We start from the raw sequence: 24,234 nt of genomic DNA, 5'->3' as shown, positions 1-24,234 counted from the left end.
CAGAGGAGGGGAGGTGTCCTTCCCTCAGCTACAGAAGGAAGGGAGGAATGGAGGCAAGAGGAGAGCGTGGGCAGGGAGGGAGGGCGGGCAGGGAGGAGGGCAGACCAGCTGGCTCTGCTTTTGCTGAAGCTGAAGCTGGGGTGTTCAGCTGTGGAGGGCAGCCCAGGGCCTGGATGGGGAGAGTCTGAAGGGAAGAGGAGGAGAAAAAGTAGAAGAGAGTAGAGGAGGGGGAGCAGTAAAGAAAACAAGGAATAGAAACAGGGAATAGAAAAGGAAGAGAAAAGAAAGCAGTTGTCAGTGCTGACCATGTGAATGGGCCTCCTAGGACAATGGAGAGAGAGCTCAGGGTAGGACTTCCCATGGGCAGAGGCTCAGAGGCAATGGAGAGGGGAGAGACCACTGCTAGCCCTGATGCTGAAGGGCTCTCTGGCAGAGCTGAGCTATAACAGCGGGGAAAGCAGAAGTGGATCTTGATTTAGGTTTCAGAGTGAGCAGGGAAGGAAAGTGTGTGAGTAATTAGATACTATCCATCCCAAGGAAGATTCCCTATTCACAGCCCCCTTGTGCCAAGGATCCAGACTATGAGCTCCTTGTGGGCAGGGACCGTGACTGATGCATTTCTGTAGCTCCAGAGCCAGGCATGGCACATCGTAGGCACAGTAAATGATTGAATAAATGAATGAGGCTCTGCTGGGTGACATTCAAAGCCAGACCCTTGGCAGAATATCTCAGGACTGGCTACCTGGCACCCCAGGACACCCAGCCACTTGTCAGGCAAGTCACACACATGACTGGCCCTCAGAGGATAGGGAAGGCCCTGCAGCAGGTCCCTGGCAAACTTGTGCCCCTTCCTCACTCAGAGGGGTCTGCTTGTTAGCCTCTATCAGCATCAACTCTGGGCCTCAGGAGGCCCTTCCCACTCTCTGCAGCTACCCAGCAAACAGAGAAAACTATGTTCCCAGGTAAGGGCAGAACTTAACCTTGGCACTGCAGAGCTGCCATCCGAAGCAGGTGGAAGAAGCTGCTTCAGAACAGGGCCCGGAGAAGGCCTCTACATTTGGACTCCCTGCACCATGAGGCTGGAGTATGGTGGCCATATGTCCTGGGCTTTCTGGAACAATTCTGATTTCCAATCTTCTTTCCCACTCTCAGGTCATGTTTTTAGATTGGTTGCTGTAAGTTTAGTAAGACCCCATAGAGTGAGGAAGGGACCATGTACTAGTCAAACAGTCTCCATATATGAAGGATTCAGCCCTGTTCTCCTTCTGTTCCCCTGCCCAGCTACCATTCAGTAGCAGCTTACAAGTATTAAGAGCTTATTACATGCCATTGTTGTACTTCTCAGAGTTCGTTTAATCCTTTCAACAGACCTGTGAGGTAAGCATTATAATACCCATTTTAAAGATAAGGAAACTGAGGCAAAGAGAGGTTAAGTAGCTTGCCAAAGGCCATGCAGTTAGTAAATGACAGCCAGGACTTGAATCCAGGTCTGTCTGACTCCAGAGCCTGCCCTCTAAATCATTCCACTCTGCTGCCTGGGGACCACACCCATGGGGCCCAGCTGAGGGCACTCGGCCCCACCCAGGGCATGGCCTCCCTCACAATGTCTGTAACTCTCTGCCTTCCACTTTCCTATACTGAGGCTACAGTCTGTGGCACATGTGATGACTGTGCCCAGAAGTCTGGTCCAAATTCTTCATGTTACTGTAAAGAAAACTATCCGGGGTGGGTGGTGAGGTGGGCAGGTGACCTGTCCCAGGTCACACAACTAGTAGGACTCTCAGGACTAGAGCCCATTCCAGATGCTCTGTCCACTACAGCATGAGCACTCTCAGGGACAGTGTGCTACCACATGTCCTTTCTGGAACACGGACAGGATATAAATAAATCAATTAAATTAAACAAACTGCTGAGTTAAAACTTTGACGTATATCATTCTTTCAAGAGGAACAAAGCTTGTATTGTCTTCTCCTCCCACCACTTCATATTTGCTTAGCATTTAACAAAAAAGTCTTCATAGACTTAAGTTATCTGGGCTTCCCAACCATTCTCTAAGGTAGGTAGGGATTATAATCTCCTTTTTACTGGTGAGGAAACAGGCTCAGATTAAATGCGGTGCAGATTTAGTGAGGGTAAGTGGCAGGCTCAAGGGCATATCCACAAGGGAGCCTGGCACAGGGAAGGTGCTCCACAAACGGCCATGGACTGGTCTGATGAACACAGTGGCTGCCTGTCCAGCCAAGGTCCAGGGTCTGGGGCTTCCAGCAGTGGGGCCCCAGTCTCCATACAAATAAGGAGAACTACAAAACCAAAGATCATCTTGACTGGAAGGAGAGCCACTAACATGGTGACAGTGGTTACTTCCTGATTATGAGCAATTTTTATGTTCTTGTCTAGTTTTTCCATGTTGTCCACGCTTTGTGCAAGAAGCACGTACTACTTCTAGAATCTATATTAAAAATGTCTTTTTCTCCTCCACAAAAAGATCTGATCTCCTCATTCATTAGCCCTCCCTGCTACTCCTCATCTCTTCCTGGGCGCCCTGGAGCAGTTCCCCCCAGGCAGAAACCTTGCACTGGCCAGTCAGGAATGGGTTGTCCAGCGAGGTCTCAGCAGCTTGGGGAGAGGTGTAGTCACTGAATGCCATGTCTTGGGGATAGGGCTAGGGACAAGAGCCAGAAGCGTTCTTTCTTCCTTGTGTGTTTACATTCTACCTTGATTGCCAAGGTGGGAAGAGGTAAGTGAGGGTCACGCACAGGCCAAAAGTTAAGTGGTGGGAGGTAATAGAATGAAATAATGTCATATTTCCTTCATCAGAAAGCACCAAGGCTCATCAAAGTCTACAAAATCAGGATGAGGCGAACAGGGGCTACAGGAAGGAGGAATGAGGTATTTGAGAAGATTGTTTTTTAAAGTATGACTATGATCTACACTAACTTCAGTTTTCAAAGCCCACATACAAATATCTACCTGCCTACGGGGAAAGTAACAATATTAGTGCTTTCACCTGCACTCATTAAATCTGTTCAACTTTATGAGGTGCTTATAATTATTATTCTCCTTTTTCAGATGAGGAAATAGTCTCAGAGAGGCAAAAATTATTTGCGCCACATCACACAGCTATGAGCAGTGATCTGAACTCAGGGATGTCTGACTCCAAGGTCCTGTCCGCTGTACCATGTTTGCCTTCTTTGTCAGCGAGCATCGTCATCACCATAACCATCATTCACGGAGCACTTACTACACCATCTGTAACAGTAAGTTCTACACAGGGGCCCCGTCAGCAGCGTGGACAGGCCCACTGGAGCACAGCGGCTGCCTGTACAGAACTTACTGTGTTCTAGGTAGGCCAGGGAGACTTGGGACGTTCTCTCTAGTCCTCACAGAACACTTGCCAAAGAAACACCGTTAGTTCAATTTTACAATGTGGAAACAAGCTCAGGGAGATTTCAAAATATGTGCAAGATCCCACAGCTGGCAAGAAGCAATCTTGGGGAAAGTAAGTCCTTATGTGCAGGCAGAAAATGACTTTAAAAAGTGGTATGAGAAGGAAAAGCATGGAGGGAGGGGAAACTGTGGGTGTAGGGCCTCAGGTCTCAGGGGCTTGGGGAGCAGGAGGGGTCAGAGGCCAGCTGCGCCTGGGGGTGGGGGCTCTGAGGGTCCTGACAGGTCGCCTCTCTCCCTCTCGGCCTTAGCTCCTCCACACACTACCTTCCCCCTCTAAAGGGCTCGCCCCCAGGCTGCCCCCAGTCTCCCCAGCTGCCAGTTGTTGCAGTTTCAAACTCAATTGTTCTTCTCAGTAGTGAGGCAAATGGAGTCATTAATTACCTTCTATCGGCTGGGCTGAGTTCAGAATGCGATCAATATCCCCGCTTGTCATTCAGAGCAGCCCGCCTGTGCGGCCCCAGCCCCACCCCCATGGCGGCGGGCGCTGCAGGAGGCAGGACTGTCGCAGAGACCTGGGCGGCCACCCGGCCCTCCCATCTGACCAGGAATGAGGAGCCAGGTTTGGGACGCTGAGGAATGGGGCTGCTGTCCAGAGGTCAGGTGCCTTACAGACTGGGAGAAGAGTGAGGGTTGATGCAAGGGGGTGGGATGCAGAAGGCAGAGTGGAGGAGAAACAAAAGGGGAGAGGTGTTGGGAACAAGGAGAGAAGGGAGGGAGATAGGAAAAGGGAGGGAGGAAAGAAGGGAGCAAGAGAGAGTGAGAGGAAGCATGAAGTGAGGGAGAAACAGCAAAAGAGGAGAGAGGCGGGAAGGGGCTCCAGAGGGCCAGCTGGGGACGTGCTGTGGCGACACTGCTTGTCCAAGGAGATGGGATGACATACCCCATTGCCTCCTATGCTTTAAACTGAACCATCTGTGAGTATGGCCTGACCACGAACCCCAAGCCAAACTCCAGGGACAGGTACAAAGAAGTCCTTGGAAATCCAGCCCAAAGTTTTGGTTCTGGGCAAGACCAGGTTCTGCCCTCTAGGCCAGGCAAAGCACCTGCCACCCTTGACCAAACTCAGCTTCTAAACACACAGTGAGTTCATGAGAGGGTGAGAGGCTGGCAGTGACTGCCTGGCCTGCCTGACCTCAGTCTTGCTGTGCCCACTTGCCTCTAGGGACGCTAACTGCATTAGGGACCCCAACATAATGCTGAACAAGGAGTAACACCTGGGTTGAAATCCTGGTTTTGTTGCTCACTTGCTATATGGCCTTGGACAAGTCCCATGAGCTTTTCTGGATTTAGTTTCCTCAGATTTTACAAGAGGGTTGTTAGCTTCTTCCTCAGCAACATTAATTCCTCCTTTCTCTATTTTCCAATAGCCATCTTTCCAAATCTCTATTGTAGAAACAACAACAACAACAATAATAATAACAACAACAACAACAACAACAACAACAACAACTAAAATGGACCCAGTTTCTATGATGGTACTGGACACTATGTTTAATGTACATACACTAATTTAATTCTTACACTAACAGCAACTAACATTTATTAAGTGTTTGCCAAATATCACACATCTAATAATTTTACATGTATTAATTCATTTAATTTTCACAAGAACTTCTATTATTATCACCATTATGTAGATGAGAAATGGAAGTACAGAGGTAGAGGAAATTTCTCAAGATTATGCAGCTAAGGAGTGTGGAGGAGCCAGAACCACACCCAGACAGTGTGCAGCTGAGCTCATAACCTCGGGAAACTGAGGGCTACAGAGGTTAGGTAACCTGCCCCAAACTACTTACAACAGCCCATAAGTGGCAGAGCCAAATCTAGAAGCTATATGTTTCATAGTTATTTTTAATGTTTGTTTTCTCCACTAGCTCTGAATTTTGAAGGCAGCGACCCCATAGTTTTTATCTTTGTAAATCTAGCATAAGACTGGACATATAGTAAGTGATCACAAATGTTGGCTGATTTATTGAATAGAATTCGAAAAGCAAAGCCTTATAAGTTTGTAACTTGCCTTGCTCAACACTTTACCTTTTAGAAGGGAAAAGAAATTGCTAGTCTGGATTCAGTGTCATTCACATTTCACAGCTGGAAAGTATCATGGTGATAATTTAATCTGATTGCCTCTTAGAGATTTAAAATAACAAACAAACAAAAAAAAAACAGGCACGGAGAGGTAGGTAATGTTCCCGTGTCAGAGTTAGTCATTGCTGGAATGACAACTGAGGTTTCTAGCCCAGAGACCTTCCTACTATTGCCGGTCACTTAATTTTGACCAAAAAAGAAAAGCTGATAAAAGGGAAGTGGTTGGGACCTGGGGAGAAAGCAACCATGTCTACAGTTGACAGTAGCAAAGGAAGGGGGCATTGGGCAGAATCTGACTTAAGAAAAGAGAACTACTCCATGCTGTGGGAGGGAATGGGCATGCAATCCCTTGGCAAGAATTTCTAAAAGGGAATATAATTCCATAAGGACAGGATGCTCTAAAAATGAAATTCTGCCTCTATAAGCTCAAATAATCAACCTGACAAAGTAAAGGGAGTGCGAGTGGGGTAGGGGTGGAAAGAGAAGGACATTTAAGCAAAATCACTGTTGTTGCACACGGATAAGCTTTAAAATATGATGAGCCTAGATTTTAAAAGGACATGTATACCGAATAGAGGAAGATTATGCAGCCATTAAAAAATCATGTTTTCAAAGAATATTTAATGATATGTGAAAATGGTACTATATAATGTTAAGTAAAAATAGCAAGACACAAAGCCGTATGTACTCTATCATTCCAACTTTGAAAAAAATGACATATATGTATAATTATATATGCACAGGAAAAAAAGACTAGAAAAAAATACCAACAGTGGTTATCTCTTGGTGATGAGATTATGGGTGATTTTTAAAAAATTTACCGTCTCTTCCAAATAGTGTACAATGAGCATGCTTGGCACTTATGATCAGACAAAAGTTATTTTTTTCCCCCTTTTATAAAGGACACACAACAGATGGAAGGAGGGGACCATAACCAAGAATGGATATGAGAGCAGCACTGGCCTGTCAGGAAGACAAAAGCTCAGAACAAGCTGAGACAACAATAAAGGGCCTTGGTAGCTGTGTTTGGAGAAAGAACAAAAAGGAAGGCGGGTTTAAGCTCAGTCCTTGGGAAGAAAATATAATATTGAGAGGGAAGAGAGAGAAGGCAGAACTTCTCAACCCCCCCGCCCTGCTTGCCTTTGCCTTCTCCATCAAGAAAAGAATCTTCAAAATGGGACCAGCAGGAGGGCACTGGTGCCCTGGTCAGGGAGGGCCAGGCAGGTAGACCCTAGCCACTGCAGTTGAATTAATTTTCTCAGGCCCAGATAATCTGTAAATCAGGACCCTGGGGGGAAAAGTAGACAGGATCCTAAAACTCCTGTTGATAATCCTTGATAAGTCACAAAGAAAGGGAGGGGCAGTGACAAGCCCAGTGCCATCCTGCCTTACAGAAAAGGGGGAAAGGTAAGTTATGCAAACAACACTCTGATAAATTCAATATCAGGCTCTGGATATCTTTTAGAAGAAATTATTATCCAATTAATTCATGGGCACTACAAAAGAAAATTGTGATACCCCAAAGGCTGAGCACACTCGCCAAGAATAAATTGTGGCACATGAACGTGATATCAATGCCTAGATCAAATACCACTCCCACCAAGACTTTCCCAATTGCCCTGATTGGAAGCAACTGCTCCTTTTTTTTTTTTAATTTAAACATTCGTTGTAGTGGATTGAATTATGTTCCCCCCAAAATTCACTGAAGCTTGAATTGTATCCCAGGGCAGGTAGCCCCTAGCCACTGCAGTTGAGTTAACTGCATGTATGTATTATGTATTTATGTATTAGAAACTTGGTCCCCACTGTGACTGTTAAGAGGGTGGGAAATCCTATTATGGTAATTGAAAGGTGGAGCCTTGAAAAGGAGATTAGATTGTAGGACCATGCCATACTGAATGGATTAAAAATGGTGGTCAGGGGCATGGTTCTGAGGGCTTCAAAAGAAGAGAGGAGAGTCTGTCTTTCTCTCGGCTCTCTCTGCTTCCACCATCTTGCAATGTGAGACCCCTGGATCACTGTTGCCACCACCAGATGAGATGAGACTTCTCAGCCTCAGAAACTATAAGCAATACATTTTGTTTTTCTTTATAAATCACCCAGTTCCAGGTACTTTGTTATAAGGAACAGAAATGGACTAATACATTCATCATAGCACTTCATGCCTCGATCATAGCACTTATCACATTCCACTTGTATAATGATGTGCACATCTAGCTCCCTACTACATTAAAACCTTCTTGAGGTTAAGGATTATACCCTATTTACCTTTGTAAATCATGTATAAAGACCTGCCATGCTTTATACATATTAGGCACTCAATTTTCTCATCAACTTAAATTGGATTTTTTAATTGATTGATTAAGGAAATTCTGTGGATGTAGTGAGTGTTAACATTTGACAAAGAATCTCCTTCCTAGCTTTATGAACAAGATGAAGAAAAGTGAAATGGTCGAGGGCTGTTGGGCCCAATAGAACCTAAAGCATTCATTTATTGCGACCAGGAGGGAAGTCTCCACTGGTGGGTCACATGGCTTTCCATCATTTTAAAGAAAATAACTCTTCAAAAAACCTACTTGGATGATGATATAGAATACATCCTTATGACCTTAATCAGGTGGAATGAAGAACCCAAACCAACAAGATGAAATTCAACAGGGATAAATGGAATGCCCTATGTTTAGGTTAAAAAAAAAATCAATTACACAAGTGCAGAATGGGGTAGACCTGGCTTGATAGCAATTGATGTGAAAAAGATCTCGAGGTTTTAGTTGACCACGAACTCAATACGAGCTTGAGTCTGACTGGCTGCTAAAAAAATCGAATGTAATCTAAGGCTATATTATGGATGTAGAGTCTCTAGATGGATGTAGAGTGGCAATGGTTCTACTGTACTTGGTGTTGACTAGACTGTCTCTAGAGTTCAGTGTTTGTTTAAGAGGCAGTTTAACCTTCAAGAATAAATTTAGAGATGGGTAACCAGGATGGCGAGGGAACTCCCTCAAGGGCCCAGACCATATCATCTGAGAAACTGAAATCCACCCAGGACTCAGCCCAGTGTTTGCCAAGTGCTCAGTAAATAAAGAGGAATGAATGGAAAGAAGGGAGGGGAGAAAGAGGGGAGGGTGCCAAATGGAGGTCTTTACCACCACCACCGCTTTATGTGGTAAATGGCATCACCTCTGTTTTAAAGATGAGGAAACTGAGATTCAGAGAGATTAAGTAATTAGCAAAAGGTCCCAGAGCAAGTAAGATGTGGGAATGGAGCCCGCATCCAGACAGTTGGACTCCAAGTCCTGTGTTCTTCCCTCAACACCACACTGACCCAGAATAAAGACAGTACTGCAAACGGTGGCAACTGTCCATCTGTGCCGTGTGTCCAGGCCAGGGCTGTGGCCTGTCAGGCAGAACTGCTGGAAGGGAGAGTTCGTTCTATGGTGAGTGGCAGATAAGACCAGATGACCTTTAAGAATCTGAAACTCTGCCTTGTCACCACTCTCAGCCCAGCCACTGGCCTCCTTCCACATGGGAGGTGTCCCTGGAGACAGCCTCTCCAATCTCAACCACTCCCAGGCTCAAGCCCCATTTCCTGCTTGCTCTTCTGGCCCACTCCCCTGGATTCCTACTGAACACACAGCCACAGGGTTCAGCATTTAATGAACAGCCAATTGTCTGTTGTGGAATAGCCCTGCCTCCCCCAATAAACTGTAAGCTTGTGGAGATCCATGGCCTGGTTATTTGCTCCTTTCACACATCCCAACATGGTCGGCACTTGGCCCACATTGATACAAAGATCCCCAGAGAGGAAATGTAAGTTTTCCCAACATCCCACCTATTTACACACCAAAGACTCTTAGCTCTCTGAAATATGCCAAAGGACACAGGGATGGTCTTAGTGATCCTTCAGGGCCTTTGCATTTCCTGAGCAACCTACAGAGAAGAGGCGGATATGGGGGAAACCTAGAACCCCAAGGAATTGTACCAGCACAGTCACTTTCCCCATTTGGAATGTTAGTCCTCCCCCCAAAAAGGAGCACCCAGGCTACCTGTGGGAAAGAAGAGGATGGTCACCCACTGCCGAGGCACAGCAATGTGTGGGACCCATGTGTGAAGAAGCGGGGGAGGGTGGGTGGGTAGACGGGGGAGGAGGGAGGCGAAGGCCAGAGCCAATGGAAGGGAGCACACAGGTAGTGGGAGAGAGAAGACAGAGCCACGGAAGGAAGGGGAGGGCTGGGCCTTGGGTGGGTTTAGAGAATTCCCCAGGGTGATCAACTTTCCCAACGGGGAGCCCTGCCGTGCCCTGCTGCTGGCCTGCCCGCAGAGGCTGGTGGGGAGGAGGGCTCGCTGAGCCTCTATCTGTCTATGTGCTGGGACCTGAGCCCTCCTTCAACCCTCTCTGGGCCCTCGGGGAGGGGTTTGGGCCATCTGCCTGGTGCTGCCCTCACTGGTCTCCAGCCAGGGAGCCAGAACTAGTTAGAATCCTCTCTGGAGCCAGGAGGGAAGGGGGCTTTGTTAGCTCAAAGGACACAAGCAAGGCGAAAAATTACATACCAGGCCGCCCTAAGTATGCTTGTTTAGAGAAACTGCTTGCATTTATGAAGTCTTTGGTGCGGAAAGCAGGGTTGCAAATGACTGCATCAGAGCGACAGTAAAGGCCATTAATTTCCTGTTATGTTTTCCTGTGTTGGGGGCTTTATTAATTTAATTTTACACTGTCGAACAACAGCGAGAGCTGACACTGCCACGCAGGCAGGGCTGGGGCTTTCTTTTTGTGTGTGTGGCAAGGCTTTGCCTGACATGCAAATCAACGCTATTACCAGAACCAATAAAGATGTGTGGGGGGAAAAGGGGAGGGATGAGCAGTAGGAAGGGGGAAGAGAGAGCAGGGGGAGAAAGGGCCAAAGCCACCCCTGGCCAGTTCCTGCCTCTCCTGTGCCTGGTGTCTCCTGGCTTCCCAGAGCATGCTCCACAGCCAGCCATGTGCACCTGCCCTTTATTTTCCCTCCCACCCTCTTCCCTGCTTCTCTGCCTTTGGCTGACTCTACCTCTGTCACCCTCCTCTGTCCCAGCTCCTGGCAGAATTTGAATAGAGACATGAATTTCCCAGAAAGAGGTAGGAGATAGACTTCTCCTCACTGGATGTCCCCATCTGAAGGGTATCGCAGAAGCCACAGGGGCAGGCGACCTGATGTTGCCAAGCCCACAGGCTGGAGTGAAGGCCTTTGCTGCAAGCTGCCCTTTCAGTCACTGTCCCTCTCCTCTAAAGTCAAGCCTCCTGGCCCACTCACACAGTATTAGTGCACACGCCTGGGAGCCTGTGTGCTTGCACACATGAAGAAGACTGTAGTTCCAACTTCCTTACAAATCTCTCTAAGAGCTCCCATTTCCTTCCTTTGAATTCCCAGAAAAAAAAATATGGTCTCTAATTGTTTCTCCTTAAGAGACTCCGATAGCTGTTTTCAGGAACTGCAAGGTACCTACTTGGTCTAGACCAAGGTGCCATGGAAAAATGGATCCTCAGCATTAGAAGAAAAGGCAGGTTCCTGGGAGACCCAACACTACCACATTCTGGTCCCAATTACTGCCTAGACCTCATAACCGCTGCCCCAAGACTACCCTTGCTGCCCCTCATCCCAGGGTGGCATCCACAAGCTGGCTGCCCCAGGTGCTCCACACTGCCCTGGGCTCGGCTTACCACACCACCAGTCCACCACAGCACCTAGTGTCTGGGTTGGCCGCACTGCCTAGGGAGATGGAGATGGCAGGTGGGGAGGGAAGAAGGAAGGAAAGAGCAGCTCCTGGAGTCACTTTACCAAACACACGGTCTGCATCCCTCCATCCCAGGCTGCTGGGGCCTAGGGAGATCTGTGGGAGGTAGCGTGTGTGTGCATGTGTGTGTGTGTGGGGGGGGGGGGTGTCCACTGGCTTGCTCACTCTCCTGCTTCACTTTCTGCTTCAGGAGCTGTTTGGCAGGATCTGAGAGCCTGTTGGATGGAATCCAGCTCTCCCTAGGAGGAAAGCATAAACTTCATAAACTGCATTTACTTTAATGCAGGTTCCTGGGGCTGCTTTCCTTAGGCTTTTCTTTTTTCCCTTGTCCACTTGTCTCGATCACATTTTATCCTTGCCCCTGCGTGCACCCAGACCTTATACACACACACATACACACACACAGTCACTACAGCAGTCCTCCTGAAAAAGATGAAACCTGGGGCAGGAGGAGGGGAAAGGTGTAAAAGCTCTGCCTGCAGGAGAAAGCCTCAGCCCGGCCCTGGAGAGGCCCCAGGAGATGCCCACTCGCTTGTCTCCAGTGGAGATGAGCACAAAGGGGGCTTTGAGGAGGTCAGGTGGTGCTCAGGGAGGGAGGCAATTCTGACTTTGCCTGGGATGGCCACATTGGGAGCCACCTGGAGGCTGGGCCACAGGGCTCTGAGAAAGGGAGGGAGAGAAGGCGAGGCCTCTATGCAGGTTGAGGTTTGTGAGGCTTCTCTTGTCTGGTGCTGTCAAGGTCAGCAGGTTCAGGTTCACCGAAGGGTCAGGATGGTTTGAATTACTGGCGCTGCTGCCACTCGGCTCTGAAGCTCGTGATCCGTCTCCCAGCCTGAGCCAGGCCCAGCCCTCCCCCCACCCTCCTTGCCTTTCCATCCATACTGGGCAGAATGGGGAGGGTCCCAGAGAGCCCTAAGGCCTCCATGGCTCTGAGGAAGGCAAGGTGGGGAGGGGTCCTCCCCTGGGCTCCAGGGCCCCTCCTGTGTAGCAGCAGGGGTCAAGGAGGATGCCAGGACCCATTCCCCTGGCAGACAGTGACCATTGGTCTGTCTGGCTTACATTCTTTCCAAACTCTTTCTCTGAGGGGTCCCCCATGCCAGCTGCCTGCCCTTCTCAGCTTCCTGCTGGTCTGCAGAGGAGGAGGCACCCAGAGAGGGGAGCCCCCAGCAGCAGGGCCTGGGGACAGCCTCTGTGTGGGCTCCTCCCCTCAGTGGCAACCACGGCCTGCGCCTGGGGAGGAGGGCAGAGCTGAGGCAGCGGATTTCTCGCTTGGTGCCCTTGCGGGTGGGGGAGGGAGAGCCATGCCTACCTGCAGGGCTGGAAGGTAGCTGCCAAGTGGCAGACCAGGAGTTGAAGACATATTCTGACAAGACGGTGCTCATGCATGTGGTAGGGGGCAAGGGGGGGAGGAGGAATACCTGACGCCTTCACTGAAAAAGCTGCAATACCTGCACTATACCCACTCCCATTTCCAGTAGGGACACCCACAGCCCCCTCTAAAACAAATCTACATATTGTCTCCTGGGGCGTGGGGTCAACCCATCTATCCTCACTTTCTGGCACTTTATATGAAAAAATACATACTCTTTTGTGCTACATCTCAAAATACTTCCCCAAACAACCAAATGTGACTCTTTTTCCACAACAGCATGAAGTAGTTGGGAAACGAAGGTGGTTAGTGATTTGGCTGCTGTCTCCAATATAAATGCAGGGATTTATGTACAAATCCACACACCTATGTCAGCTCCGTGCAGCCACAGCTGATCCCTGGGACTTGCCCACAGAAAAACACAAGTCACGTGTGCACAGTGTCAAAGACAAAATCTTAGTAAAACATCAACATAACCTACACCTACCTCTGTATAATGACATGGTCAGTGTTCAACAGGCTCTTGGCCAACATTACCCAGAGAATTTGGCTAAAATATGCGATCCAACTAAGATAGAAAAATTCCCCTTTCTGGTATCAGCAGTCTAATTTCCCTGGTTACTAGGAAGATATAATCATAACAATGAATGTGTGTTCATAAGTGGGTTTTTTTCTGGTGTCTTAGTGAATATGCTTACCTTTGAACTTTAGCTCTTTCTTGAACTGGAGTGGACATTAGCCAGGTGTTGAATATTAGTTGGAAAATGAACAGAGGTTCAGTTTTGTTCATACAGTTAAGCTCAAGTATTTGTCTAGATAGATGGTTACCTTCATACAGATTTAGTTTCTGAACTTCCACAGGCCCTGTCTCATGAGGGGCAGAATCTGTGCCATGTGCTAGGTAATATAGTGTGTATGAGGTCATGTAGTCCCAGCAACAATCCACAGAGAACTTCTTAGAGAAACTCAAACTCTGCTCTCTTCCCTCTGCCAGCATCAATGAATTCTTAGTGCCGAGCGAGGGCCTGGGAGGGTGCATAAACAGAAAGAGGCCGTGCAGCTGCTGCGCATAACACAAGCTCACGTCGGAGCTCCGTGAGCATACCACCCGAGGCCCACACTCTTCGGTGGGTATTCTCTAAGAAGGAACTTGGATGGCTCTGTGTGTGTGTGTGTGTGTGTGTGTGTGTAAAAGATTGGGTGGTAAACAGACATAATTGTGCCCAAGTGCTGGCTTTAGGTTACGGAATCAGTGCAACCTCATTTTGTTTACCCAACATGGTGCAACCTCATCATGTCTTCTGGGCCCTCTCAGCATCCCTCCTAGCTCCTTCAGGCTGAATCCTGCCCCACTAAGAGAGAACATACTCAGCAAAATGTCCCTAAGCTCTTCCCTTGCAGGGAGAACTCAGATCTCTCTCTGGTTCTACCAGCACCTGGCATCTGGACCAAAGAGTCACTGAGAGAGTCAGGCTGGCTCCTGCCTCTGCCTCCAACAGTATGTCCACATCCAGCCCTCACTCAGTTAAGAGCAGGCCTGCCAGGGAGTGCTCACCTGCAGACCTCTCCCAAGACAGCATGCTGCACCCAAAGACCCAGGGCCTGGGCAGTGGGGTGGTGGCAGCCTCTACTCTCCCCCGGGGTCCTCCTCGCTGGCCTTTTCTGACACCTGTACTCCTCCCATTGCCCCTTCAGAAGGAGAGCCAGGAAGAGAGAGTGGTGACCAGGGCATGCCTGGTTTACATTAATGAGATACACTGAGTGTAATCCAGCCATGGAGGCAGCCTACAAAAGGAGGCGATAGCAGGCGGCCAGGAGCAGAGCTGCTCAGGTAATTGGTTTATCTATCTGGAAGCAGGGGGAGCAATCTCAGCACAGACAGACTAGCAGTAAAGTCTCTTCCTTAAGGCTATTTCCTTTGTCTTTTCAATTGCTTGCACATCCATGTGAGAGAGGGAGAGAGTGTTAAAGAGAGAGGGAGAGGGAGAAATGTTAATTTGTGAATTAATGGCTTTTCTCAGCGGAATTGTAAATTCAAATGTCACCTCACACGGTGACACCACTGGCTGGTCTGCTGAAGAAGCAATGATAAGATCCCCCACCTCCCTTGGTGCCCCTCCCTCCCCAAAGATAGCTGTGGAGTGGAACATGCTACTTTTAATTTGCAATAACAACACAACAGAGGTATGCAATAATGACTGCCTTCTTCCACCTCCTCCTGGCTTCCTCCCCCCCAGTCCGGTGGCTCCCCCATTTCCCCTCTCCCCACTCCCTTCTGAAGCAACACCTCACCTCGCCCTGGCTGCCCCCCAGCCCACCCCAGCCAGTGCCTGATCACATGGTGGGGGGGGGTTGCCCCTGGAATTGACGATGCTGCAACCCTCTCTTCTCCTTCAATAATCAGGGAATTAATGACCCTGAAGTTAGAGTGAGGCTGATACTGAGGCCCTGCCCAGCATTGGGAAAAAGCTTTCATTGTTTTCAAGCAGGAGGCGGGCAGCAGTGAGGGAGATTCATGGATGGAGATTGAATATGCAATTTTCTTTCACCTTGCCAAGAGCTGCCCCTGGGCTGTGCCTGGCCTAAATTTTTCCTTTTACCATCTCTGCCTTATCCGGCCCTCCCACCTCCCTTCCATTCTTTCCAGAAAATTACCTTCAAAATTGATTTCCACTTTTACAAACAAATATAATGGGAACACAGGAAAAAACTTGGGCCATGATGAATTGGGGCTGTCAGGTGCTTCCAGGTCTCCTTTGCTTTTGTTTTACTACCTGATCTGCTCTTTGTTTTCCCAAGGGCTGGAAAAAGTGCCCCCCACCCACTGGGTGCCTGACCCTCCAGGCCACCAGGGCCTTAGCCCCTGAACCCCATCAGTGGCCCATGGCGGAAGTGATCCAGGCCCTGAGACTCTGATAGCCTCTGGCTTTCCCAGTGGAGGCCTGAGCCACTCCTCCTCTTCTACTCTCTGGCCCTTAGGAACCCTTCTCTGAATGTTCTCTACCGCCACCCCCAAGCTATTTCCCTTGACCCCCACACCATGTTCCCTCTGGCCCTCATACCTCTTAAAGTCCAGACCAGATGCAAACCTCCACCTCCTCTAATGTGGGCAGGATCAGTGTATACCTCAACTAGAGCAAATAAGAGACAGACAAACACTGAGAGATCCCGAAAAATAGGCAGGTAGAAGATCAGGGACAAGGCCCCAAGATTGGGAGAACAGGCTCCAATTCAAAGGGGTTCTGAGTTGCAACTCCCACACAGCCAGAGAGTGTAAGGGTTCCCAGCCTCAGTCTCCCTAACCCTAAGGCCACCCCTGGAGCCAGGCTCAGGACAGCCCATCCATTTGCCAGCAGAATGAGGGTGATGCTTATGGGGTCCATTAGGCCAAACTCTACATGCACGCCTGTGCCCAAGACCATGGACACTCAACACACTCAGACCTGGCCTGGAGCTCTTACTGCCAACTGGCACTGGTGGACATGTCCACGGTCACACCTGATACTCTCTCCCAACGCACATGCTACCCAGAAAACTGCACACTTTCCAAGGCATGACATTCCACATCCCTTTACACCCAAAGATCTCAGAACACACATAAGTACTCGCACTTGCATGAGCCATGTAAAAAATTACATATGGGTCCATAAAATGAACATAGATTTTCCAAGGTAAACAAATAAACTTGCATGTGGGAGCGGAAATGTGCACAGATCGATGGAGGGGGTGATGCCCCCGTATTAGAAAAAGAAGGGGGTCTTATATTTATCCACATCTAAAATGCCTGTGGAGGTTAAAAGATGACATGTGGCCTGAGTAGGTAACCACAGAGCAGATGAATAGATAGAAATGAACAAAAGTGCCCCCAACCCTGCATGTGAGACCGACGTCTTTCCTCCTCTGCAGTGGTCCCATCCAGCTAGCTTATCCCAGCACTGGCTATAGGCTGCCCTAGTTACAAGGAGCTGCACCAAAATCATGGAGCCTGTGCTCAGATAAATCTCTTTGTGACACAACTTCATTTCCCCTCAAAACATAAACCTGTCAATTAGGCTTTCTTTTCCAGAAACACAAAGACCCATCTTCCAAGGTGGAGTTGGCTCAAAACTCTATACCCATAATCTCCTGTAATCCTGTCCACAGTCCCCTTAAAGCAAGAGCTGTCACCATCTCTATTTTACAGAGGAGAAAAGTGAGGTGATGGGTTAAGTGACTTGCCCAAGGTCACACAGCTGGTGAGTGGCACTAGGATTCAAACCCAGCTGTGCCTCACTCCGAAGCCCACATACCTCCCCACTGGGCAACACTTCCCATCCATGCCAGGCTTCAGGGACTGCATGCTGGTCCTCCCTGCACCCTCCTTCATAGTGGGAGTCTTTGCAGCCTTCTCTTGCCTCAAGCCAGAGCTCCTAGACAAGGTCAGGGGCTGTTCATTTCCACAGCTGAATCTCTTCATTTGCTCCAAGTCTAACCTGAGCAACACTCTTGGGGACTTCTAGGAGGGAAACTTACTAAGGAAATAAACTGCTTCTTCCAGTTACAGCTTTATCCAAAGCAGAAGGGAGCTATTAAAGGCAGTGACAGGACCTGGCCATTTGCAGCCATGCAAACTGTACAGCCTGCAAATTCACAACTGCACTGACTTGGCACCATTCAACTGCACAATTCATTGTGCACCTAATTAATGGAATGCAAAATCACAGCCCCCTGCAATCCCACACATCAAAGGATGACACCAACACACCTCCCTCACACAGATCAACAGACTCTTACCATATGACTTCATTTGGATTTTTGGACATCAACACAACACCACCACCAATAGACAGCAGTGTTTTGGGCACCAGCTGAAAGCAACTGGGTGAAGGCAAAGGACTTCAGTTTTTCAGCTTGATTGTAGACAGAGTAATATGAGAGTCTCTGTCCTCCAGCCACATAAGGCAGGGCATGCAACATTCAGGGGATCACTGTCCCTCCAAAGGGTCCAAGAAATCCAGCCCTAATATACCCACCCACAATTGTAGCTAAGAAGAAATGAAGGCTTTAGCAGGGAGCTGAATGGGGATCCTGCCTTCTCAGATTGATGGACAACCTCTCCCTGGGTGCTTCATGACATAACTTTCTTATCTATCCCTTGCCTGTCTACCTGTCTCACTCTGGGAGCTCCTAGACTCTTGTGAGGAGGATCAAAGCTTCTTGACCAGCACATTTCTCAAAGGCATGTCTGGAGTTTTTCCATACTTCCAAAGGCCAAGGCATGGGAAGGTATCTCAGGAGCCTCACAGTCACTCACAGGTTTTCCCCAGAGTCACAGCTGAACGGCTCTTTACTAATATCCCCACCGATATGATTGCTGCAGATACTAATAATGTTATCCATACTCCCAGTGCCAATGCCAGTAATGCTCTGGGTATTATCTCTGTGAACACCAATAACTACTGTTGAGATTGTCTCCAATAATGCCAGCACACACTGCAGTGATTGTCCTTACTAATGTCCACCACCGTGACATTGTTAGAGCTGAAGAATAGGCCGAACTGTACCCAGAGGCAGGAGCAGGAGCAGCTTCCTGGAGGACAGAGAGGCTCACAGGGTGCCCTCAGGGTATGACACTTCTAGGGAGATGCCACAGTGCTTCAGGCCAAAGGGAACATCAAGGGCCTTCCTGGAGGGAGATGTGCCCCTCCAGTCCCTCTAGGGCATAGTCCCTTGACATGCATCCCTGGTCCCATTCTAACACCCCTCAGGCTTCCAAGTCAGTTTTCTCTTTTGCCTGCAGTCCTGACCCAGTAGCTGAAGGACACACCTGGGTGTCTGTACAGCCCATGCCTGAGACTACCTCCTGCCACTGGCCTGCCAGCTGCTTTGCTACCTTGGCCTGACTGCAGAGTTGGGCTACATCATCTTGACACATAATTATCTCCCCTATTCTTAATCATCTGAGCTGCTCCCTAATGCAAACTGGGCCTGGCTTCCTGGAGGCATCCAGAGTAGGGGAAGGGGAGGAGGGGCTGTGACAGATCCACCTTTGCTCTCTCCCCTCCCTTCCTTTCCCTTCTTGCCTGGGTCAAGTGGGGTGGGGTGGGGGAGGGGATGTCAGGGAGAACTAGCCTCCCTCATAAGCCGGGCCTCCACCAGGGAAAGGACAGCTTGGTCTGGCCAGGGGCTGGTCAAGAGGAGAGGGAGTCAAGGCAAGAGAACCCCTGCCTCCCAAAAGGGCAGGCCTCTGATCCTTCTTGACACCTGGCCAGGCCCAGCAGGTAAATGTTGAAGAGGAAAGTTAGAGGCCCTTTTATTCCTATCATGAAGACTTTGGCTGCTTCCTGCGATGTTCCCCTGCTGCCATCACTGCCATACTGCTGGGGACAAGCTTTCCACTCCCAGCCCTGTGCTTATCTGCTCAGACACCTTCAGTGGCTACCCCTGCCTTCAGGATAAAAGCCCAAACTCCTCATGGATCAGTCTTGGCCTGCTATCCTGTGGCCCTCGCCCATCTACTCAGCCTTATGTCCCCCACTTCCCCCACACCCTTTCATCCCTGCCAAAGCTCCCCTGCATTTGCTGCCATGGGGCCTTCCAGCCACAAGGCTGGCTGGTCTATCAGACAGAATTTCAGGCTACCATTGTCTTCGCACATCCTCCTCATCCATCCCATGGGCCCCTCCTCAAAGGGCTGCCCTTCCTGGCAGTCTACTCCCTCCCTGCTCTGAGCTCCCATAGCCCAGGCCTCCATCACAACACTTTATCTGATGGGCCTTTCTGCTCTCTGGACTCACGCCCCACTAGAGTATAAGCTCCAATGGAGAAGAGTACAGAGGGGCTTCAGTGTCCTCCTCCGACCCTCTGGACATCTCACACTCTAAAAAATGCAGGAACTGGTGGTTAAAGGAGAAACCCTTAGGGTTTGAGGCAGATTCTACCAAAGCACTCAGGGTTCAAGAGAGCTCGCCTAAGGCCCAAGTGTGGGAAGTCCCAGGGAGAACTGGGACTTCGGGCCTTTCACAGCCTCCCCTGCCCATCAGGGGCTGCCGCCAAAATAACCACAATGAAATTTAGTGAGTGGCAAAGGCCGTGGCAGCCAAATGGGTTTGGATATTTTGGAAGAAGGAGAAATAGAGCCAGACAAGCTGTTTCCCTGTGAAACGAGGCCATGAGGGCTTCTGGAACAAAGCCAGCACCAGGTCGTCACTGTCGTGCCAGGCCCGGGCCTCTCCCCTGCTCGCCCCACTGCTGGAGGCCAGGGCTCCCACACACTCTCCCTCCGCCTGGGCCTGGGGAGTCTAGGCCTCACCCCTTTTCTCTGCTCCTCATTCCATAAAGCTCCCCCACCAAGGGCTCATCTGTGCTTGGGATGACCATATAATTTGTTGTCCAAACAGGACATTTTTGAGAGAAAAAAATGCTAACTGGCCAAAATGCAGAGACAACAGGCATAAATTGGGACTGTCCTGTGCTAATGGGATGTACGGTCACCGCTTTATGCTCATTGTTTGAGGATTCTACTTCATGGGTGATACCTTTAAAATCCTACACTCTCCTAAGGCCAGGAGGTTACCACTTCCCCAGTGGGGACCATGAGAGAATTGGGGCAGGAAGCAGGCCTGAGACACTGGTGTCTCTGTCTGGGTCTGCCAGCCCTGGGCCCTGGCCTCATGCATTAGAAAAGAACCAGATGGCCACCAAGGGGCCCCCAACATCACAATATTTAAAAAACACCTTGTCCTCAAGCTCATCCCTGTTCTGTCCCTCCTTATTTCTTTTCTTCTCTCCTCCTCCTTTTTATAGCCCCATTCCTTTAACTCCCCACCGGACAGCCTGGCTGCACCCTGAGGTGTTCCAGGGAAGTGAGGGGGATCCTGAGTGGTGTCTCCTCTCATGGAAAAGAAGAGTAGAGAGAGGTCCCATGTCCAGCTCCTGAGTGTTACAGAGAAAGGACACCAGGGTCAGCTGCACATGACATTAGTCTCCCACCTCCTGATGGGTTGGGATCAGGTGAGGACAAAGTAGGTTGGCCTTTCATCCTGGGGTCAGAGACGAACTGTCCCCCAGGTGCCAACATCCTCCCAAGGTAAGTGGTTTGTGCTCCTCCTCCTGGCATTGCACAGGGGTGGATGGGGTGAGTCCCAGCGGCAGGTGAGGCATTCGGGGCTGCTGAGCAGATGGTGAAGCTGATGGCCCCACCAGCAGCCTCCCTCCCTCTCTGCAGGAGCCAGCAGGGCAGTGGGGGGACCTGGGCTTTGCTAATAAAACTGATCTCACAGCAGAGCAGCTGCAAGGCCAGGCCGAAACCGGAGCTCTGAGTCCAAGGACAAAGCATGCAAAGGGGAAGCCAGACCTCTTCCCTCCTCCCTACCTTCATCACGTTTCCTCTTCTCACCGTTGGAGCGAGGAATCCCCAGGATCCCATTGATGGAGTAGGATCCCACTGGGTCATTGGAGGCGCTGGACACAGGGGGGGAGGCCGTGCTGGGAACTGGATGAGAGTAAGGAGGAAATGCCATCAGGATAGCAGTTGTGATCATAGGCCAGAGCCCCAAGGCTGGGGGCAGAGAAGGAGGGATGAGGAGCCCACCTTCCCACCTTCTTCTGAGGTTTCAGGAGGAAGGCGTTGCTACATGCAGTTCAGGCAATTGTTCACTTCTGTCCGGCCTGTGGTACGTGGTGACCAGTCAACCTCAGGCCTTCTCTGGAGACCTACAGATTTCCCTGGGGCCCTGCACTCACTCTCCTGAAGAGGGGTGGAATACAGGCCCAGGAGACGCCAAAGCTGACTCAATCTAGAAAGCACCTGGGTGGTGTTCCAGAGAGCAGGCCTCCTAGGATGCCATCTGCACAGCTCGTTCAATCTCCAGGGCTCGGCAAACCCTTCTAAACAAACGCCAGCCCACTGTTGCTCCGTCTCCTGGGCTGAATCTTTACTAATCCTGATTTAGTCTGTGGCTTCCTGAGATCTGTCTCTGGTTCTCTAGGAGACACAAGGCTGGTCCTGATGTTCTCCAGGAGTGCACAGTGCTCTCTCCCAGTTGTTCTGGTCTTGAAATCACTTGAGAGGTTCCTAGCTTCCCCCTCAGGGCACAGACTAGTGAACCCATTCACTCTGAGGTGACCAGCTCAGGTGTAGCCCGGCCCAACCCTCCCTCCCAGCACATGCTGTAACACAGGCCTAGAAAACAACAGCTCCTGCCAACTCCAGGAGGGCTGGGACCAGCCATTTCTACTTCCTGCTGGTCAAGAGAGAAGAGGACAGCTGCCAAGAGGGGAAGCAGGAAAAATTTAACCATATCCCAGCCCCTCAAACCCCAGGCCTCCTCTATGGCCACAGAAGCATCAAGTGCCCTTGGCCTAAGGGAAGACAGTCTGTGTGTGTATTGGGAGTGGAGGAGGGGGTGTTAGCAGGTGCCCTGCAGGCCTGGGTCTTGTCTATGAGAAGCTGCGAGCATGAACCAATAAATATGGGGAATGGAGAGAGGCAGAGAACTACGGTGTATAAGATAGAGACAAAGAGATCAAGAGAGACGGCCAAGAGAAAAGAGGCCATGAGGAGGGAGAGAGAGACATGGGAACAGATGCAGAGCCATGCATGAGGAGAGGTGAGAAGAGACAGGGAAGGGCAGAGAGAGGAAAGAGGAAGAGAGGAGGGGAGAAGACAGAAGACCCATTTTAAAAATTAAGAAAACAAAGACAGAGTAAGAAAGTCAGTATGAAAAGAAAGAGGAACAGGTGGGAAATGGAATCAGGTAAAAACAAAAGATGATGGAGAAGGAGGAAAAAGGGAAGGAGAAGAAAAAGAAGAAATGCTAGAGAAAACTACTGATTGAGAGAGAGAGAAAGAGGCCACAGACTGAGCAAGACGAGGCAGAGAAAGATCCTAGTAAGCAAGTCCCTCTCAGGGAGACCCTGAGCCTCCAGGAGCTCAGGGAGAGCAGGGATTGGGAAACTGGATGGGCTTTGGATCTCATTTGGATGGGCAGTTCTCAGGGGTAGAGCTGCCTTTCCTGGCCTCCCCTAGGTGGGGCCCAGCTTCCTTCCCTGAGCCCTCTTACCGATGGTGTGGCCGGGGGCAGTCACTCCTGTCCCAGCCCCATCTGGTGTTGGGTGGAAAGGCTGCTGAACTTTGGTCCGGATGATCCTGCAACAGCATCACAGCAGCATCACACATCACATGCCCCCTCCTGCCCCAGCCAATTACAGTCCAGCCCTTCGGAAGAGCTCTCTCCCAAGCTCCCCAGCTCCTTCCTTGTCCATCTGTCTGCTTCCTGCACCCTTGCATTCACTGACTGACTGCTGCAAGGCATGAGGTTTCCCTCCTGTTGGCTGTGCAGATCCAACCTAGCAGAGCTCTGGGAGAAGGCAGTCTGCATTCTGTCCTGCCCTGTGCGTAATCCAAGTTACAGCTTGATTTCTGGTAGCAAGGCTGGGGGCAGCAGATCAAGTGGAGCACAGCATCCTTTCTCTTCTTGGGGGCTAGGACTACCCTGGTAGCTTGCTGTCCACCTTTCCCTCCTCAACCACACACAACTCCTCTTGGTACCAGAACCTAGAGGTCATTTTGGAGCTGGTTTGCCTATTGGGACTGTATCACAGTCCTCCAGAGTCCAGGGAGAGGGTGAGATTTCCCCATATCCTGAACTAAGGAGAGGTGTGCAGGGAAGGGCTGGATCACAAATGACTCTTTTGTCCCCAGGATTACAACACAGCACAGGCCCCTTTGCCAGATGTCAGACCCTGAGCAACCTCTTCCTGAGCAAGTCAGAAACCCTCAAACAAGTCAAAGCCCTGTCTCTGTCTGTCCGGCTGGCTTGGTGGCCTCATTTTTTTAGGCTCTCACTTGGATAACACTTTCTTTACCAACCTGGTTGAAAAGCATGGTGCCCTACCTCAGGGGGCAGGGGCCAAATCAACCATTCCAAGGTTGGGATGAGCCTGCTTTCCAGTGACCAGAAAAACCCAGGCCTCAAGGATGCAAAAGACGAACCCTGGGGCCAAGGCTGAGGAACGTTCCCCTCCCCACACTGGTCAAATTGTGGCCTTTGGAAGAAACTTGTCCAACAGCATTGCTCCTACCCCCACAGAGGTATGTGAGCCAAGCACACCTCCAGCAGCCAGGTGAGTCACAAGCCATGAGCCAACTTGGCTCTAACCAGCATCTATACTTGCAGGCAAGAGAGAGAAGGTCCTGCCTCGCAGTGCTGGAAATGAAGTTGAAGAGGGAAAACTTACACCCAAAGAGAGCTAAGTTACCCTGAGGAACCATCCCCCTTGCAAGTGGCAGAACTGGGCAAGAAGCCACTGAGGAGGTAGAACTTGATGGAGATCTTCAAAGCAGAGTAAGGCTGAAATCAGAGGCAGGGAGGGTAGTGGAAAAGGCACCAGGCTGCACAGCAGGGGACCTGAGTCCCAGCTTGGACTGTGCCATGAAGAGGACACATAGCCTGGGATTCATCACTCAATTTCTCTGGGCCTCAGTTTCTTCAGTTGTAAAATAAAGGATTTAGACTATAGGATCTCTAAGTTCTCTTTCCCCAGCGTGCACGCGTGCGCGTGCACACACACACACACAC

The 24,234-nt window shown here is 49.9% G+C and overlaps 1 protein-coding gene across 5 annotated transcripts in view; it reads right to left on the bottom strand.

Annotated features, from left to right (window-relative positions):
* PAX2 (paired box 2) overlaps positions 1-24,234 on the bottom strand; it is a 76,245-nt gene that overhangs the window by 22,570 nt on the left and 29,441 nt on the right. For 3 of the 5 annotated variants that reach the window (XM_063102310.1, XM_063102307.1, XM_063102309.1), the window contains exons 4-5: positions 22,717-22,802; positions 21,027-21,146 (exon numbers count right to left, since the gene is read on the bottom strand). In XM_063102310.1, the coding sequence (XP_062958380.1) occupies positions 21,027-21,146; positions 22,717-22,802 (206 nt within the window). Of the gene's footprint in view, positions 1-15,735; positions 15,805-21,026; positions 21,147-22,716; positions 22,803-24,234 lie in introns of all 5 variants that reach the window. The other 2 variants (XM_063102305.1, XM_063102306.1) reach the window with 1 other exon arrangement.

This window comes from Cynocephalus volans, chromosome 7 (assembly GCF_027409185.1).
Source record: "Cynocephalus volans isolate mCynVol1 chromosome 7, mCynVol1.pri, whole genome shotgun sequence".
Classification (NCBI taxonomy): domain Eukaryota; kingdom Metazoa; phylum Chordata; class Mammalia; order Dermoptera; family Cynocephalidae; genus Cynocephalus; species Cynocephalus volans.
The sequence above is the reverse complement of the archived record's forward strand: the minus strand, read 5'-3'. Positions and strand labels throughout refer to the sequence as shown.